Here is a 17,693-nt window from a genome sequence, read left to right as displayed (position 1 = left end):
ATCTGTTTCTTGTCTCCAACAGTGGCTGTTGTTCAGCTGCTGTTTCAAAGGAGGATTCAGGAGACACAGTAATTGTAAGGAATTTCCTCCCAAAATGAAAAGCCTTCTCCAAACTCCATTATACTTAAGAGATTAGTATCCGGGTGCTAAGGTTGCCCTTTTTGGTGCCCATATAGGTGCTCTTTTGAATTATGCTGAGCTGTTGGATGCAAAGGTATCTTTCAGAAAGGAGTTCTAGGAGTTAAACATACCCCTCTTTGGGAAAGTATTTATTAGCTTTAAGTTTCATACTTTTTAGTTTCATTAGCTGTTTTTGTTCTTTTCTCTTGAGGGTAAGCAAAGCAAAGTTGTCTTTCATTATTCATTATTTCATGTATTTTTGTTATTTTTATACCTTATTTCTTTCTGTTTCCTAAATTAAAGGTACCATTTCTTTAGACTCTTTTTATAGAAATCAATGGTCAAAGAAGACAATTTTTTTATGCTCAGCCCCATTGCTAGTGACATAATAAGCAGCTCACAGATGAGAACTGGATTTTTGGCTTGAAGAAGATGCTGAAGGGTAGACTAAAATTGAATTTAAAGTATAAAATTGTTTCTGTAATTATGAGCACCCTTAATTTTCCACGAAAAGAATGTTTCAGATCTTCTGTGGGGGAGTGAGAGTCTTGGACTTTTATAGCAAATGAAATACTTGCCTGTATTGTTTATTCACACTGGAATTGCTCTTTTGGGACTGAGATGCAAGAACATGGGGAGTAGAGCTTCAACTCCCTGTGCCATGGTAGGCAGTAGCCAGTTGGCAGTTTTGGCATCACTGAAGTGGTTTGCTCAGGAGAAGCATCAGCAGCCAGCTTACCTGCACTGAGCCTAAGTCAGAGAAGGTGGTGGTAAAGAGATTGTTTCTTCTCCCCCAGGAAATAGAAAGATTGAAACAAGAAATTGAGAATGCCAGAGAGCTCCAGGCACAGAGGGATTCGTTGACCCAGAAGTTACAGGTGAGCTACAGTACATTGTATTAATTTAGATAGAAGGGAAAAATGATCAGCAAGTGAGCAGTTCACATGAGCAACTTACACTCTGTTTACTAATGTTGCCAGATAAATAAATAAGTTCAATTGTGTTGCAAAGCATTGGGCCAGGACTCTCCTCTGGTATTTGTACCAAAATTTCCACCTGCTGCAGGATGATATTTTTTTCTTGCAGGAGGAGTTTCAAATCTCATTTAGAATTCCACAGAATATTCTCTTGTTAGCAGATGTCCTTCATTAATACATGTTCTGGGCAGTTTGGATCTCATTTTCACAGTAGTGTCTTCCCACAGGTCTGGTGTGCCACTGAACTATCAGGCGTTGTATCATCATGTTGGAATGAGTCTGTATTTAGCTTTTAAACATAGGCTGATAAGGTAAAGGTTAAAGTGTTCTTGTGTAGTACAGACTTCAGAAGCAGAATTTGACATTTTCTTGGAATTACTTAGAATCATTTTGTTTTTGTTGTTATTCTGGGTTGTTTTTTCACTGTGTGTAAAGCTAGATACCTTAGCCTACTAGATACAGCATACGCAGCCTTCCACTTTTGTGAATCAGTTTACAGTAAGCCCCAGTATAAAAGCTGTTAGTCTGCCAGTTTAGTAACCTTGTAATAGAAATGTTTTCACTCAGTGTAAACAGATAATAACTGCTACTGAAATCTGTGGGATCCATAGGGCAAGACTGCCTGGTTCAATAATTCTTAACTAGAGTCATGCATGGGTGGCTAAGGCCCTCCCTTGCTTCAGCTGAACCCCTGTCCTTTTGTCGCTGGGCTAACTAGCCAACGCAGACATGCCTCCCTTGTGAAACACCAGCCTTCTGAATGAGGCTGGCCCAAAGTTTAGATGGATTTAAACTCTGCATTCAGACTTCAGAGTTTTGACACAGCTAGAAACTCAGGCATTAATTAGTTTGAAATCTAAAGTGCTTAAAGATGACCCGCCCTGTTCCAAGGCTTGATCTAAATCATGCTAAAACCAAATTTCATCAGACAATCCATAATGTAAAAATTATTATGCAGATTTCCTTTGAAACTGATTATATGAATTCAAACTTCCTTGAATCTCATTTTAGCCTGCAGAATAAACCACATAAGAAAAAATGAGTAAATCATTTTTCCATGTTCTTAAGTCAAATTATTTGTGAAAAGTATGTTATGATGGTGTTTCTTTAAAGACTGTTTTGAATATATCTGAGCTAGCCTGTTCCAACATTCCTAAAAATTGTTGGTGGCTTTAGACTAAGCATGGAAGTTTTCAGATGCAAAGGAACTTATTTGAGAGATTCCGAAAGGGAATTATAAAGAAAGTTGGAAATTGATCTAACAGTAGCGTATACAATAAATGCAGTATAAGATCACAAGAAAAGTATTAATGAGCTGGGATTCGGCTATCCTTAGTGAGCAGAATTATGAGAGACTAGTAAAAGATTAAAGATGTTTTAGAATTAGAAAATGCTAAGCCTTTGTTAAAAATTATACTTTATAGAGTTCATTGGCTTCTTGGGGTATATTTATATCTTAGTAACTAAATAAGTATAGTATATATACTTGTCCATATGTTGCTTTGTAAGTAATCAATTTCTCAAAATTGTTCTATATAAAAAAAGTTTAAAGCTGTTGTAGGATCCAAGTTAAAAGTTGTCTTTCTTCATCTTAAAGTTTGTTGCTGAGCTGAGGCAGCCAGTGTAGGAGATCTTGCATCTTTGCTTACTGCTATACTCTTTCTGCTTTGATAACACTGGGCCTCTCTGAGCCACTTCACCCTACATCTGTGATGTCAGTGCAGTAGCGTTTTCTTCTGTGACTCTAGACTAACCATCCCACATCTGTTCACTTCGTTGACTCATTATTTGTTTTCAGAGTGATTGTCTCCAGGGTCCATATCTCTTCATCCTGCTCTTTTTTCTCGTGCTTTACTTTTTCCCTCTTGTATTTGCAAATAGATTATGTAACTCTAAAACATTTTGGAATTCCACCTGTATGAAAACCACTGTACAAAGAAATTATTATGTCAAGGTGTACTGCATTTCTGACACACTCATATAAGAGAATGAATTAGAAATCCATCATTGGTAAATTCCAGTGAGGAGCAGTATGTTACCACAGTGAAGGTAAGTATTGAGGCCCTTGTTACCTAATGATTTCATTAGCAATGTAGAGAAGGCATATCAATGAGTCATGATCAGTATGACTCTCAGTAAATCAGGACATCTTTATGACTATGGCAGATTCCAAAACATAGCTGTTGTGTACAGTTTAAATATTTTATTCTGATCCTTGTACTGAATTCTACAAGAGATTATTACAGTGCAAACAACAAAATTAACTTGTTACTAATTTATGTCTTTTCTAAATGAAGAAAATATACAAGAAATGTATATACAAGAAATTATGCCTGCTGTAAGAGAAGTTTGAAAAAAACAGCATAAAATAAACCTCCTAAAGGCCCTGAATGTATCAGAAGAGTCAGTTGAATATTGGCTGAGATTAATTGCAAATAAAGTGAAATGACACAACTAGCGGAACAGAATACATTGCATGAACAGCTCTTCCTTGCTTCCCATCAAAAAGTAATAATTTTGAAGCAGAGAACTTGTAATAGTAAACTGCACATGAACTGGATATGAACTTGTAATGCAATGCCATTGCAAAGATCCCTAGTACTAATCTAGGATACATGTGTGTAAGGATCTAATGTAGAAGTTGGAGAGTAGCATTTTCCAGAAGTTAGGAGCAAAAGCTTCTGGCATATTTCAGTTAGTCCTACTTCCCATAAGTCATTAAATACGTTAAGCAGAAATTAAGGAAACTAAAACAGGAGGAAGTATGGGAGAAAGTATATCTGAGGAAATATTTGGGAAACTAAATGGATATCGATTAGAAAAGGGATGTCAAGAATGAAATATAAACTACTGCAGGCATACACAAGCTGGAAATTTAAACAAAAGAAAGGAACTCTTCTAGTTTGAAAGATGCAGGACAAGGAACAGTAATGGAGAGTTAGAAGTAAAAACCTTATGCTGGATATGGATAAGGAAGTTACTACATTTAGAATAAAGCTTTCTTTTTTTTTTTTTTTTTAACTTGGGTGCTGTCACCCTAGCACCTCACAGCAGAACGATTCCTAAGTTTAAAAGCATTTGAGGAGGGCCTGAAGGAAGATGTTCAGTGCTAGATACAGGTCAATGTGCTGTTCTTCAGACCAAGATGGTGTGTGTGTCATCAAATAAAACATTCATATCCAAGAATTTGTTGCAAAATGATCCCTTTTATCACTGGCTTCCCTGCTTATGGAAATTAATTATCTCTTGGTTAAGAACAGTGGCAAGGAGAACTCCTAGGATGTATCAGGTTGGTGAGTAGAAGAGGTGTACTGACAGGAGAAGCAGGAAGCATGAGGGAAGGTGAAAAAACAGCAGTCAGACCAAAGAAAGGAATGACTCGTTACTACAGAGCTGACAGAACCCTAAATTTCCTTTTTTGTCCTCTACTAGTCATTATGCCACAGTGGATCTTGATTTTGTGCAGTCATTTTAGTGCTTGTCTAATACTCAATTTGGAGTGCAGGAGTAGGCCCAGTGGAGAAGAACCTACAGAAGATATGGCCTCAGTTATAATTGTTCATTTATAGCAACTGTGAGATAGTTATTTGTTAGGTAAGTAAATGTATTTTAATTTTTATTGTTTCTTTTTCAATTAGTTTCCTTTAATGCATCCACAACTATATTATTCCATGTTAAAGTAATTAATTTGTTGATCTTGGAAGCAAGGGGCAATTCCTGCTTTCAGCTGTGCTATTCAAGACCAGTGATCAAAACTCAGTGATTTTTAACTAGCCCATTTACAAATAAGAAGCAAATGAAGTATTCCAGTTTGGTTTGGATGTAACCCTTGGCTATACTAGCGTTCATAGGCAGGAGAAAATCAGGTCTGGCTCCAGCCTTATCACAGCTCACAAGGGTTGTGGTTCTAAGCTCTCTTTTATGTTTCCCTGATGTTCTCTGCCTTTTCCACCTGGGAGGGTCCCAGAGCTCACCCCCGTGATGGACACTGGGCATCGGTCATATCGCCTTATTGTTCATCTGCCCAGAGGTACAACAGCAGATCAGCACTGCCATCTCACCCCTTACAAGTGGAAATATGATTTAGGCAACTGACTTTGGCACAAAGCTGCCTTTTTGTATCTGTCACTCTTGACTGCCCAAATACATATTCTCTGTGGGTCAGGGTGTCTCATGTGATGCAGCTGAGATCACTCCAGTGCAAATACTAACACGTGCATTTCACTTTGAGGAAGAGAGAAGAATAAAATAATAAAAACAGTGGAAGAGTGGGAAGGCAGAAAGGAAAGTTAGTCATAATGGGAGGAAACGATTGCAGCAGAATGCCAGATAGCCCTCTCTAGTGACTGGATGAAACAAGTTGTAGTAAAAACTCATAGGAGCTCCATTAAGAGCTCCAAATACACTTTTATAATAGTCATTTGTGACACAAAGGGTGCTATAAAGGTAAGTGGTGATTAAAAAATGTTAATGTACATAAATACTAATTTATTATGCACTTTTCCAGAAAATGATTGCTCAGGGTATATGGTGTACTAAGTGCACAGTCCCTGTGCTGTCTCTGAAAGTGCTTTTCATAACTGAAATTATGAAATTCATTATGAAATTAAGAAATGTACAATGAATGAGACAAACTCAAATAACAATATGCTATTCCAGACCAGATATACTGGTAATTTGACATAAGAGAGGGGACCCAACCTGCATAAATTAGAGCAACTGTAACCTCGCATCTCTTTCATACGCAACCCAGAGTTGTCAGCGGCTCCAGCACAGAGCTCCCCCTCTCATTCTAGCTGGCATGAGGCAAAGTGGTGCTGTGCTGTTACTCGCAGCGATCGTGGGCTTCTCTTCCTCGTGAAAGAGAGCAGAACTTGCTCGGTGTCAAGTCCCATCAGCTACCTTCTAAGTGCTACTACTTCATCTTTTCACCTGTTATATTAAAACTCCTTGTATGTATGGCAGCTTGCTAATAATTCACATGCTCTCTGTGCTCCAGCAGCTGTTGCAGACATTGCAGAGTGGTGCTCCAGAGCAGAGGGGAAAATTTGAAGGACTTGTCCCAGCAAGACAAGATATTCAGCTAGCATTTTCTGTTTTAAATTTGTTACAGTTGATTTCACCTTGTGATCAGTATAGCTAGTTTATATTTCAGTCTTAATTTTCAGTGTGAAAAGGCATATAGTGTGGGACAGTACTAAGGTAGTGCTCGTTCACACGTAAAGCAGTAATCTTTGTGAGTTATGAGACCGTTTGGTACAGACTGTACCCTTGAGCAAGTCACTGACTAAATAGCTTTATCCGTATCCAAAAGTTTCTGTTCTTTAGATGAATTAATGAAAAGATGGAAGAAAGGAGTTGCTTCTGATAGTATGTATTCAATCCTAACAAAAATTTGGATTCTGATTTTGGTTTAGTGGAAACTTTGAAGGGTCACAAAGTCTTTTAAAAAACAGAATTGACAAAGATAGCACATGAATGCCAGCAGAAGGTTAGTCTGCTTTGTGTTTATAGACAACATATTAACATATTATGTATTTTCTCTGAAGGAAGTAGAAATTCGAAACAAAGACCTGGAAGGACAGCTGTCTGATCTAGAGCAACGTCTGGAGAAAAGTCAGAATGAGCAAGAAGCTTTTCGCAATAACTTGAAGACACTTTTAGAAATTCTTGATGGAAAAATATTTGAACTAACAGAATTACGAGATAACTTGGCCAAGCTAATAGAATGCAGCTAAAGAAAATGGGATTTCAGTGCCAATCAGCTTAAAGATGCACTGTCTCTCTTCATAGGACTGTGTTGGGCTCTGCATCAAACTTGCACAAAATTAGAAAATGCTCCTCTAAGAGGGCTTGTTTTAAATTTGAGTCATATTTGAGTGTAAAATTTAGAACTCGGCTTGTAGCTAGTTGAAGAAAAAAACAAACAAACAAAAAAACTTGAATTACAAATTACCTCCGTGTACATTATTGGCCATAGATAACTTGAAAGATATTAACAGTAATTGAATGCAATCCTTTTTTAATTATTAGTGATGGAAGAATTAGCAGTGTCCCAGGTCACATCCCCTCCCTTCTTGTTTTAGACGCACTATAGGTTATCTGCTGTTTTATTTATTTAAGATATTTAATTGCTGTGTTTTGTGCAAAAACTTAGTGATGACAGCCCTGTATTTTGTTGTAATCTTAATAATTTCTCAGGATACTTTGCACTGTTGAGAAGCAGTGCCATTACCGATTTGTTCTTGCCAGGAGTGAGAGAGAGTTGCATCTTTAATTGAAACAAAGTTACTATACCTGCTTGTATAAAGTTCTTCCTTTGGGATTTGTTGGTTGGTTGGTTGTTTTTTTTGGTTTTTGTTTTTTTTTTTAAAATGTGTGTGTATATATATATATATATATATATATATATACACACACACACACACACTTACACACACACTTTTATATATATATATATATATATATATATACACACACATACCTACACTGGAAGATACCGTATTTCTTTATGAAGTTTACTCTGGTGTTCTACAATATTGTCCAGTGTAAGGTTTACTTTTTCGTATGAATTCCATGTAATTACAGTGAGATACTATCTTCCACTTTACTATATATTTTGAAGCCAACCAATGATGGCAGGTGAGTTCACCAAGAAAAAAAAAAAAAGAATTTTAAATGTAAAATTTGACTTGCACAGATAAAAAGAAATAGCCAGTGATTTATTTTCTGGCATTATTAAATATCAAATATATATGTTCAATTAACTGTTAACCTGTTTTGCAGGCAACTTTTTCATTATGTCACATGAATTTCAGGTTTTGTGGATAATGGCTTATGGGAGCACTGTTTATAATAGACATCATTAAGAGCATAGAGCTTTTGCAAGGGATTACTCGTACATTGAACTCGTCCAGCCGAGAAGGCTGTTTCTAGAAGTTTTGTTGTCATAGCAAATTGAAATGGAGACATGTTTACTCTTTTATGGGTCTTCATATCGCATCTTTATTGAAACTACACCAGGCAATATTTTGAACTGTTAACTAAATGTTTAAAAACAGGAAATTGAATTCAATTATCCTCAGTGAGCAGGTTTTAAAGTTGTTTTGATGTAATTTTAACAGACTTTTGGCAAACACGCATTTCTTTATATAATAGATTTATTTAAAAAAAAACTCTTTGAAAGGTAAGCCAAGTGTCATGTGTCTTGCATCAAAGTACATTCTTGCCATAAAATGCTTGTAATGTTGAAGAGGGCTTTTTAAAAATGTATGAATGAGTGTCAGACTTCAGAGTCGAAAGATGCGCTGACCTTTGTTTGCTCCCCAAATTAATTTGAATGTTAAACATGAAATCTAGCTGCTTATTAAATTTGCATAATACAATTTTCTCCACTTAGAGACTGCTATTCAAAACTAGAAAAGATAGGTTTGTTTTTATGTGTGTACTGTATGTATATACCATATAATACACACAGGTTCTCATTTATATTAGAAATACATGCTTTATTTCTAAAATACTTTTTTTTTCTTTACCAGTGATTTATCAGGTGTCTCCTGACTAGTCAGGAAAATGGTTTAGGTCAAATGCTAAACCGTCATGTATTATACTGTATGAAATGTACACAATGTTTAAGTTTTCTCCATATTTTTAGGGTATTTTCTCACCTATTTTATTTATTGAAGGGGCAGGGGGAGTTTGGTTCAGCGTGCTACTGGTTGAAAACTTCGTGGTGAGCTACCTGTTTTTCATTTGGTGGATTTTAGATGGTGATGTGCATAGCTTCATCAGATCCAGGTGAGAAGATGCCCCCAGGTTTTAATTTACCTGAGGATATTTGGGCCTGATTCTTCTGTCACTTGCACTGCTGTAAACCAGATGTATCCCTGGTGATGTCAGTAACATTCAGTTGGTATCACATTTGTGAAAGTGTACAGAGAATCTGGCCGACTAGTGCTCAGTGGGCATAATTAGGAGGAAGAAGGAATAAAAACAATAGAAAGTTGATGCTGGAATAAATGTAATATTATTTTTAATGATATTATTATTGACATTTTTAAAGATATGATGTCATTTACATGTGGGAGAATAGTGGACAAAAATATTTCCACTTAAATTTTGTGTATATGTGTGGTACATGAGTATTTCTATGTATACGTACACACACATATGTATATACAGAACATGGAAAAATTTAGATGTGCACATTTTTAATATTTTCCTATTGAAATTAAATTTAAAATTGGAAATTGATATTTGAGAATTTCTTTTCTCATACAGTAGATATGCTTCATTTCACTTTTTTAAATAATACGATTACTGAGGGCTGCACCTTTGAATTCCCAAATAGTCATCAAATATAAATATGGCATAAGGTGGACATACGTGCACATATAAGTAACATCCTAATATTAAGAGTACTTTAAATGTTCATTTACAGTAGGTGAGTGTTTAGAAATTTTAATCTGAAGTTCATATTCAGGTGGCTATACCTACTGCAGCCTCTCCACGTTTGTTTTAAGATAATAATTTGCCTATTTGAAACATGACTTTTCCCAGAGACAGGTATTATGCATTGTCTTTATCTTTAGATGAATACATATATACCAGAAAAGTTTTGAGTACTACAGCTTGAAAATGCCTACATGAATTTGCCCAGGAGAGGAGAGCAGTCACATTGCGCATAACTTGTTCTATGGTGAGCATTGAGTCTTGTAGAAAAGAAAGGCAAAAGAATTAAAAAAAAAAAAAAAAAACCTAACAAAATTACCAAACAGAAAAGAAAAATCAAAAATTTTATTTTGAAATACACTTGCTGTTCTCTGGAGAATGTACTTTTTATTTTTTTCTTAACCCTTTTCCAAGTATGTGCAAGTGATAGCAGCAGCTACCTTAATCTTTCAGGTGCTACTGGATTTTGCATTAGCATGTTATGTTGTGAAATCCTGACTTTGGCATAAAAGATTTTTGTAAGTATATCCCTGTCTGGATAGTTAATTTTTGGAGTGTCTTGTTCATAACCCATATGCCTCAATGATCCAGAAACTGCATTTTTCTATGTGTACAAATTAAAACATGTGAACTAATCTGTCTGTTACAGACTGGGAATTCCTTTTCCTGGCTAATATCCAGGAAAGAGGAGAACAAAATGATAATGCAGAAATCATTGTTATAAGGTCTTTAAGAAGAAACATTTTCAGGTAAAATATAAATAAATAAAGGGCTAAACCAGATGCAACACAAATAAGTATTGCTTAATGCTATTGGTGGCATTCCCAGGATAATTCTTTTAAAGAAAACCCTGCGAGAATGAACAATGCGTCAATTGAAGATAAGTATTTTGAGGTGTTCCTTTTCAGTTGTTAGTTGTGGAAGGTTTCTGCTTTCTGCTGATTTTTCTACCAGGAACTAACTTCAGGTTTAACTTAAATAAGGGTCTGAACCTCAATTTTTTAATCATCTTTTATATTCTGTACTGAAATGGCTACTGAATAGCATTCTATGTACACCACATTCATTAAGAAGTTCATTTCAAAGGAAAAATCAAAACTTTTTCAGAAATACATCATGGAAGAGGAATGGAAAAATGTTGCAATCCTTAATTCTCTGCAGAAGTGTGAATGTCAATAAAAGCAGTTAATTTTGCTGATTACAGAAATCTTGGATTACATTGAGGCCAAATGTAAATCTGATTTGAAATCAGCTTTGTATGTCAAAATGCAATTAAAAAAAAAAAAACAACCATCAAGAAACACTGGCCAAAAGTGTGTATTCTCAGTAAGTGAACATGCCAGTTAAGTGCACAGTTACACACTGATTTTTTTCAGGAAAGGAACCCAACTGTGTGAAGCAATGTTCACATTGTCTTGTTTACATTTTCTTCATAATGCTGCATATGTGCACTTCCTCTGAATGGTGCTAAGCAGAAAACATATCACTGAATGACAGTTTTTTTTAAAATCTCTATTTTCACTTAATAGCATTAGTTCCTTGTTTTACTCCACTTATGTCAGATAAGTATGATTAATTTTACCCATTATGTTAAATGCCTGGCAACATTGAACAGAGTTTGGGGATAGATCCTGGGTTCCAGTTCAGCTTATCTCCCCTGTTCTGGCTGTGCAAGGCAGCCGGAAAGCTGGGGCAGCTCTTTCTATCGCAGTACCAGCCGCACAGGCGAATCTCTAGATAGTGCAGTGGGTTCTTGCACCATATGGGGTCTCACAGCTTGCTTGTCACAACCTCTCAGGGACTTCTAGCTGCCAGTACTGCCTCCGTGCTTTTGGCAGCTCATCCTTGGACCAAAGAAACACAAGCATAATTATAGCCGCTTTCTCCCTCGTAGCCTGGTCTCGCATGAGCAGAGCTCAGCTGGARCAATACAGTTGGCATTTTGTGTCATTTTCAAATGTCAGCTCTTATGCTGGTAGGCATGGGAAGGAGGAATAACCTTCAAAGATGTTTTAGATTTTGGGGGAAAAAACAGTTGTCAAAAGGATTCCCTTACCCGGCACTGGTAGCTCTAAGATGGGCAAGAATGGTTTGTACAGCAACAGGCAGAACACCTGAACTGTGCATCAACAACGAAAGGTTTGTTAAAAGGGGTCTTGCTTTTCTTAGGTCTTCACATCATGCTAATGTTGAGCACATCCACCTTGCCCCTAAACCCTACTACCAAATGGGTGCCAATGAGATGACTGCTGTAGGCTTCTCAAGAGCAGGACTAGGTCTGCTTTATAAACACAGCCAAAGCTCTGGCACTCTGCAAACCCCACTTCCTTTCGTTCTTTTATCTTCACAACTCTAGAGATCTGGTATTGGTACTAGTCATCTGTAGTGGTTGAAGATACTTCCTATTTTTTTCTGCCATCAGTGCCTGTCCTCTGTGGTGTTTGAATAACAAAGTTTTGAGCTGGATTTGGACGTTTTTCTCTTCCTTCCTTTAATTTTGAAGTAGTTTCAGATCTTGTCCATCCCTGCTCTGGGGATTCTCATCTGATTCTCATCTCACTGCATGAATCCAGCAGTGTGTCAACCACTTTTGCTTCCACTAGACACAGAATAGGAAGCCAGAAGTTTTCTATGAAGAGAACTTGCATTTCTGTGACTGCAATAATTTTTGAAGAGGAAGAATTCTTCCCTGTAAATCAAGCAGGAGGCAGAGTGCAGAACCTTCACAGACAGTATGTGCATCCAGGGGCTAAGGAGAGAGGAAGAGCTACACTGACAAGGTATGTTTAAATATAATCTGTGTCTGGGAGTTCCCCCTTTTGAGCTAAATTAAATATGGTCATTTAGATACTTGCAAGCTAAGTTTTTCAGAGAGTGAACAAGACAGTTAAGATTCTCTGAGTTTGAGTTGTATTTCATTAAATGATGACAGGAGTTCTCTTTAAATAAGAAAAGGAGTAGGAAGCAAAATGATCCTGTTGCACTTCCCTGCAAGAGAGGCATTACAGCCCTTAACCAGTAGATGGAAACGTAAAAAAATACATTATGTTCTCTGCACCTGAATATACTGTTCTTTTGTAATTCCAGCAGTGTCATTTCTCAGTAACCCTCAGCAGTGTAGGGAACCAGAGAGACATATGGCTTAAAAACCAGTGAGAGGCACAGCGCTCCAGCTATCTCACCCTTCACGAGAGGAGCCAGGATAGTACTGTGTCACTGAGCAACACAAGTATGCATCCAGTGTGGGCATCCTGCACTGATGTCMGTACTTAGACATCCTCACTGCTACGCGTGTAAAAGCAACTCAAACGTGGCTATATATACTTCACTCGCTGGCTATCTCAGAGGCATCCCCAGAGGGTTTTGTTGTCCTTTGTTCAGAAACTTCCGTTTCTAGTTGTAGCACCAATGTTACTAATCCAGTCCTTTTGCTCCAGAGCATTCTGCATGCAGGGGGAGAAAATGGAGGGAGAATTTTGTTCAACAGAGCGGAGAGAAGCAGAATAATATGCTGGTTTGATATAAGCACCATTTTCCCACCTCTTTGAAAGAAAAAAAACCCATGAAAGCATTATGTTGGGTGGTCTTTGTTATCATTTGCATCTTCAAGTCAAAACTTCTTTCTCTCTCTCTTTTTTTTTAACCTGGAATGGCCAAGCACATCTTCGCAATAAGTGTAAGAAAGTGCTAAACTCTATCCTGGAACCAGACAGATTTAAAAAAACAGTGCCTTCCTCTCCAAACAGGCACATCAGCAACCCGAACCAAAAGCACATAAAAGATAAATGCAGGTGCAGCGGTGCTACCTATTGTGTTTCTGAACATTTCTCACCTCAGTGAAGGAGTTGGGTAAGTCAAAGAAGCAGAGAGGAGAGGCAAGGAGGAAGCATCAGGCATGCTCTAAGCAAGCATTACTGGGGAATGCCAACACAAAGTATTTTGAGTCAGAGCTGGCTAAAACAGTGAGCAAAACGGGTATTTTCAGAAGACAGGAGTTTCTATGCTCTTCATTTATGATGACTGCACTGCGGAAACAGTTGACTGCCAGCAATTTTTCCTAATAGAAAATTCCTGTAACATTTGTTTATATCCTCAGGTTAAGATACAGTAATGTGTCAGGATTGACAGGCTGTTTTCAGAGGGGAGAAACTTAGCTGATTTTCCTGCTAAAAGAAAGGGACTATATGCCAGGCAGTAAAAATTCTGGTCAAGCCAGAGGATTTCAGTGAATATCTAGGATAGGAGATAGGTTGCAAAGGAATTAAAGCAAAATTTGGAAATTTTGCTGAGAGATCCTGTACAAAGATTAGAGCAAATCTCTGCACAGCAGGTACAATGTGTCTGAATCAGACTGAAAAATCTAACTACAAGACTTCCAGTCTGGACCAGCAGGATAGGTAAGTAGCAGGTTGTGCTGTAGGTCCAAAGTCTTTCCAGGAAACAGAGAAAAAAAGTTGCTAAATTGCAATAATGAAGCTGTAACAAGGACCTCTGTATCTAAAAATAAGATCCAGAAAGAAATCAAGGCATTACAGACCACAGAGAAAGTCAGCCACATGGATGAGCAATCAGGCACACCAGAGAATCTCAGTACATCCAAACATACGCAATCACTTCTGTAACCCTGGTGGAAAGGGGGATTTGTTTGTAGGATACAATGACAATGAGTTAAACTTCAGTTGATGCTCAGAAATAGCTAGATGGCTGTGGAATTTGTCATTGACATTTTAAAAATCGCTCTTGATGTGTTGCAACCAGAAAAGGGAGCCACTGCTTGAGGAAGTTGGAAGCTGACTTCTGCAATTGCAGTAAGTATAGCTTGGTCTTATTTTAGACAAAAGCTGGTGTGTATCTACTTGGAAAATAAATAATTGGCAATAATGGCAATAGCAGTGTTCGTTTCAGGGGATCATGCCTTCATTGACTTAAGGGTCCTGGCTGATACAGGTGAAGAAATTTTAATTTACAGTATTTCAGTCTATTTATGAGGCTTTTTTTAAGGAACCACAAGACTGGCTAGTGCAACGACGTGCTGATCTGATAATGGAAAAATCTTAAGATTACTCTTGGGATCCAGCTAGTTTCCTCCCATTGGGTGAGTCCAAAGGGAGCAGGCTCTGAAGTTTGCATTTTTTTAATGATTTAACCAAGCTGGTAGTGACACTACTAAATGCTTTACTAGTCAAAAGGATCTTTCATACCTGAGTAGCCACTAAACAAATTCAGCAGATTCTTGTATCTGGCCCTTGTAAGGCAGAAAGGAGTTAGATTTGTTGGTCAGCTGATGGTTGGGAGCAGAACCCAGCTTTAGCCCAAACAGCGAATAGTGTTTTGACAGATGCTGGTTGGGTGCAGAATTTCTGTTTAGAGAAAGGTTTCTTATTGCAAATTGAGAGGAAAAGCTGAAGTGTTGAAGTTTTGGATTTTTTCTTTTTTCTTTTTTTGGTGAAATGGAAAGAAAGAAGTATCAATTTGGGTCTGTAACTGCTGTATTTGTTTTATATATATATATATATATATATATATATATATACACACACACACACGTATATGTTGTTATATATATGCATGTGTTGTGTGTATATATATATATGTATGTATATATATATATTAGTTTGTATACAAAGCTTAGCAAAGCATGCCATGGCATGCAAACTGCAGCAGCTTTTCAGGGGAAAACCCTAAAAATGTTGCCTGAGTAGACACATTTTTCAGAAAAGTAACAAAATGTGTTTCCTGAACAGAAATTTGGTCTAGCAAGCATTTTTAATTAATTCTACCTTTGACTGAGGAAATATAGCAGCCTGCATTCCACCTTTCTCCTGTCCTTTCCCAGAACTAATTAACTTACAGTATATAGGTGCTGCGTAGCAGTCTATTATGTTGCTTTTCTTGATCCAGTCTTTTGGCCATGAGCACCTGCAGCAGGGACTGAAAGGTCAAACCTCTCAAAGGGAGCTTTAGTATCACAGCCCAGACCAACGGGGTCTATGACAGACCAACCCCTCCAGTGTTGCTTATTTTAAAGAACAGATGGGGGGGGGGGGCAAAAAAGGCTGTTGCAGAGGATGGAAATAATTTGTTCACRCAGTGGTAATGGGCAGGATGAGATGTAATGAGCTCATGTTTCAGTTAAAAGTTAGCTATTAAGAAAAAACTTCTACCAGTAGGTACTGGAATGGATCATTTAGAGAGGCTGTGATCTTCCATCAGTATAGTTTTTCAGGAACTATTACAGGAATGACACAGGTATACGTGCTCCTGTGACAAAGGGATACGCTAGGTGTTGGTTGTTTGTTTGGGGGTTTTTTGCCCCCTCTGCACCCCCCCCCCCCGGCCTGGCATCAGAAACCAAGAGCAGCGTTCAGTGGTTTCTTTGTCCAATTGTTTTTGCAGGATGCAGTCAGTTTACTCACAGCAAATAAGTTGGGGGGGAGGGGGGAAGACATTTTTATGATGCTTCATATAAATCTGATCCATAAAACATCTGTTGTGTTGTTTAAATTGTGCAGTTAACATGCATGGCAATTAGAGCATGCATTGATGGCTTTGTAAGATAAGAGCTGAGTTACATTCCTACAAAAATTTAATGGGATTAAAATAAAATCTCTACTGAGGAAAAATGTATAGCTAATATAAATGCTTTGTATGAATTGCATGATTCTTAATTTTTCTCATTCCTTTGACTTTTAGATAATAGTATGCGGAGGGAGTGTGATGCAAATTAGAGCAAAAGTTTAAGATAAAAGAATGGCGTAAACCATAAGTGACATTTGAAAGACCATGAATGGCCTTGACCTTATATAAGCAGCACAGGGCACAGTGAGATGTTTCAGCGAAGTCAAAAGTCTACTGTCTTTACTGATGAGAAAGAGTGAAAAGAAGATATACAGGTAACGATTGCATTCACAACAGTCTCCAGCAAACATATCCCACACACAGCACACAAATATAGCAGGAATGAAGGGAGGAGAAGGCAAATGCAGGGACTAGCCTGGAAGGTAAAGTCCGAATTTTTTTTTAGCTAGAGGTTTGGTTAATTAATGAGGAGAGAGTGAGCCCCAGCACTAATGCAGACAGACAGCAGCTGCGGTGGCACAGATAAGAATCTGTGCACGATTTTATCCACTGGCCATTCCTGCTACAAGCTCAGGCAGGGCTCCAAGGGAGATATGTTGTCTTTATTAAGCTTATGAAAGTCTAGACAGAAAACATGACAGTGGTGTAAATCTGCATAGAGTATAGCTACAGTGACACAACTGAGAGTTTGAGAGCACAGGGGAAAAGGACAGGGAGGCATCTCAGTGGTAATAAGACACAGGTCTACAGTTTTGCAGGACCAAAAACTGGCCAGAAGCTTGCAGCGTTTCTGTGAACAAGACAGGTTATGTTGCAATGCTGGTATAACTGACTGGTAAAACCTTTGAAATAAATAGCCTTCTGCTATAGTGCAGTTTGTATCAGCAAAGTGATGCTTCTAACAGGTGAATTAAATGGCCTACATGATACACTCTAAAGTTTACAGAGGACATTTTATAGTTAGGTTAATTATGTCCCTCATCCCTGAAAGATATAAAGATGGTGGCAAAACGCTGTAGCATTAGAGCTGGATAAGCAATGGGTGATGTAAGCAGAAAGCTCAGGTTTTGCCGTCAGTGGTGAAATGCTGGTGGTTTGTTGGTTCAGAATTACCCTAGAAGTCCAGGATTCTTGTGAGCTTCCCTCCTACTCTAGAAAGAGCAACACTTGCAAAATGGGTTTCTCTCTGTGATGGGAAGCAGTAGTGAGAACTGCTGAGAAAAGGAGCATTTCATAGGTTTTGATGAAAGAGATTTGACAAACTCGCTTCCCATTTTTAGTTCTCTCCGTTCCACACCTCCTCTGCTGAGTATTAACTGGTGTAAAAGAAACTAACCCTAAATATGCCAATGATTTCTGTGAGAAAGAGATGTTGTTTTATTTCTATAAGTAAGTTTGAGGAGGACTGTGGCCCAGTGAGGATTTATTTACAATGATGTACCTTTCCTTTACATCTGACATGTAACTAACAAAAATAATAAATGGTGGTTCTACCCATCTTCTATGTGTCGTACAAACATTTAGGCCTTCTTCTGAGTAACTAACCACAGCCTTCTAAATGTGTTT

General features: G+C 37.7%; 1 protein-coding gene across 6 annotated transcripts in view; it reads left to right on the top strand.

Annotated features, from left to right (window-relative positions):
• Positions 1–17,693, top strand: part of HOMER1 (homer scaffold protein 1) — a 133,453-nt gene that overhangs the window by 104,900 nt on the left and 10,860 nt on the right. For 5 of the 6 annotated variants that reach the window (XM_026073762.1, XM_026073764.1, XM_026073763.1 and 2 more), the window contains 2 exons: positions 918–998; positions 6,647–7,472. In XM_026073762.1, the coding sequence (XP_025929547.1) occupies positions 918–998; positions 6,647–6,835 (270 nt within the window). In that variant the 3' untranslated portion in view covers positions 6,836–7,472. Of the gene's footprint in view, positions 1–917; positions 999–6,646; positions 7,473–17,693 lie in introns of those variants that run through there. The other variant, XM_026073767.1, reaches the window with a different exon arrangement.

The sequence above is a fragment of the Apteryx rowi genome, unplaced genomic scaffold (assembly GCF_003343035.1).
Source record: "Apteryx rowi isolate R43461 unplaced genomic scaffold, aptRow1 scaffold_377, whole genome shotgun sequence".
NCBI classification, from domain to species: Eukaryota; Metazoa; Chordata; class Aves; order Apterygiformes; family Apterygidae; genus Apteryx; species Apteryx rowi.
Note: the sequence above shows the minus strand (reverse complement) of the source record. Positions and strands in the feature narration are given on the sequence as shown.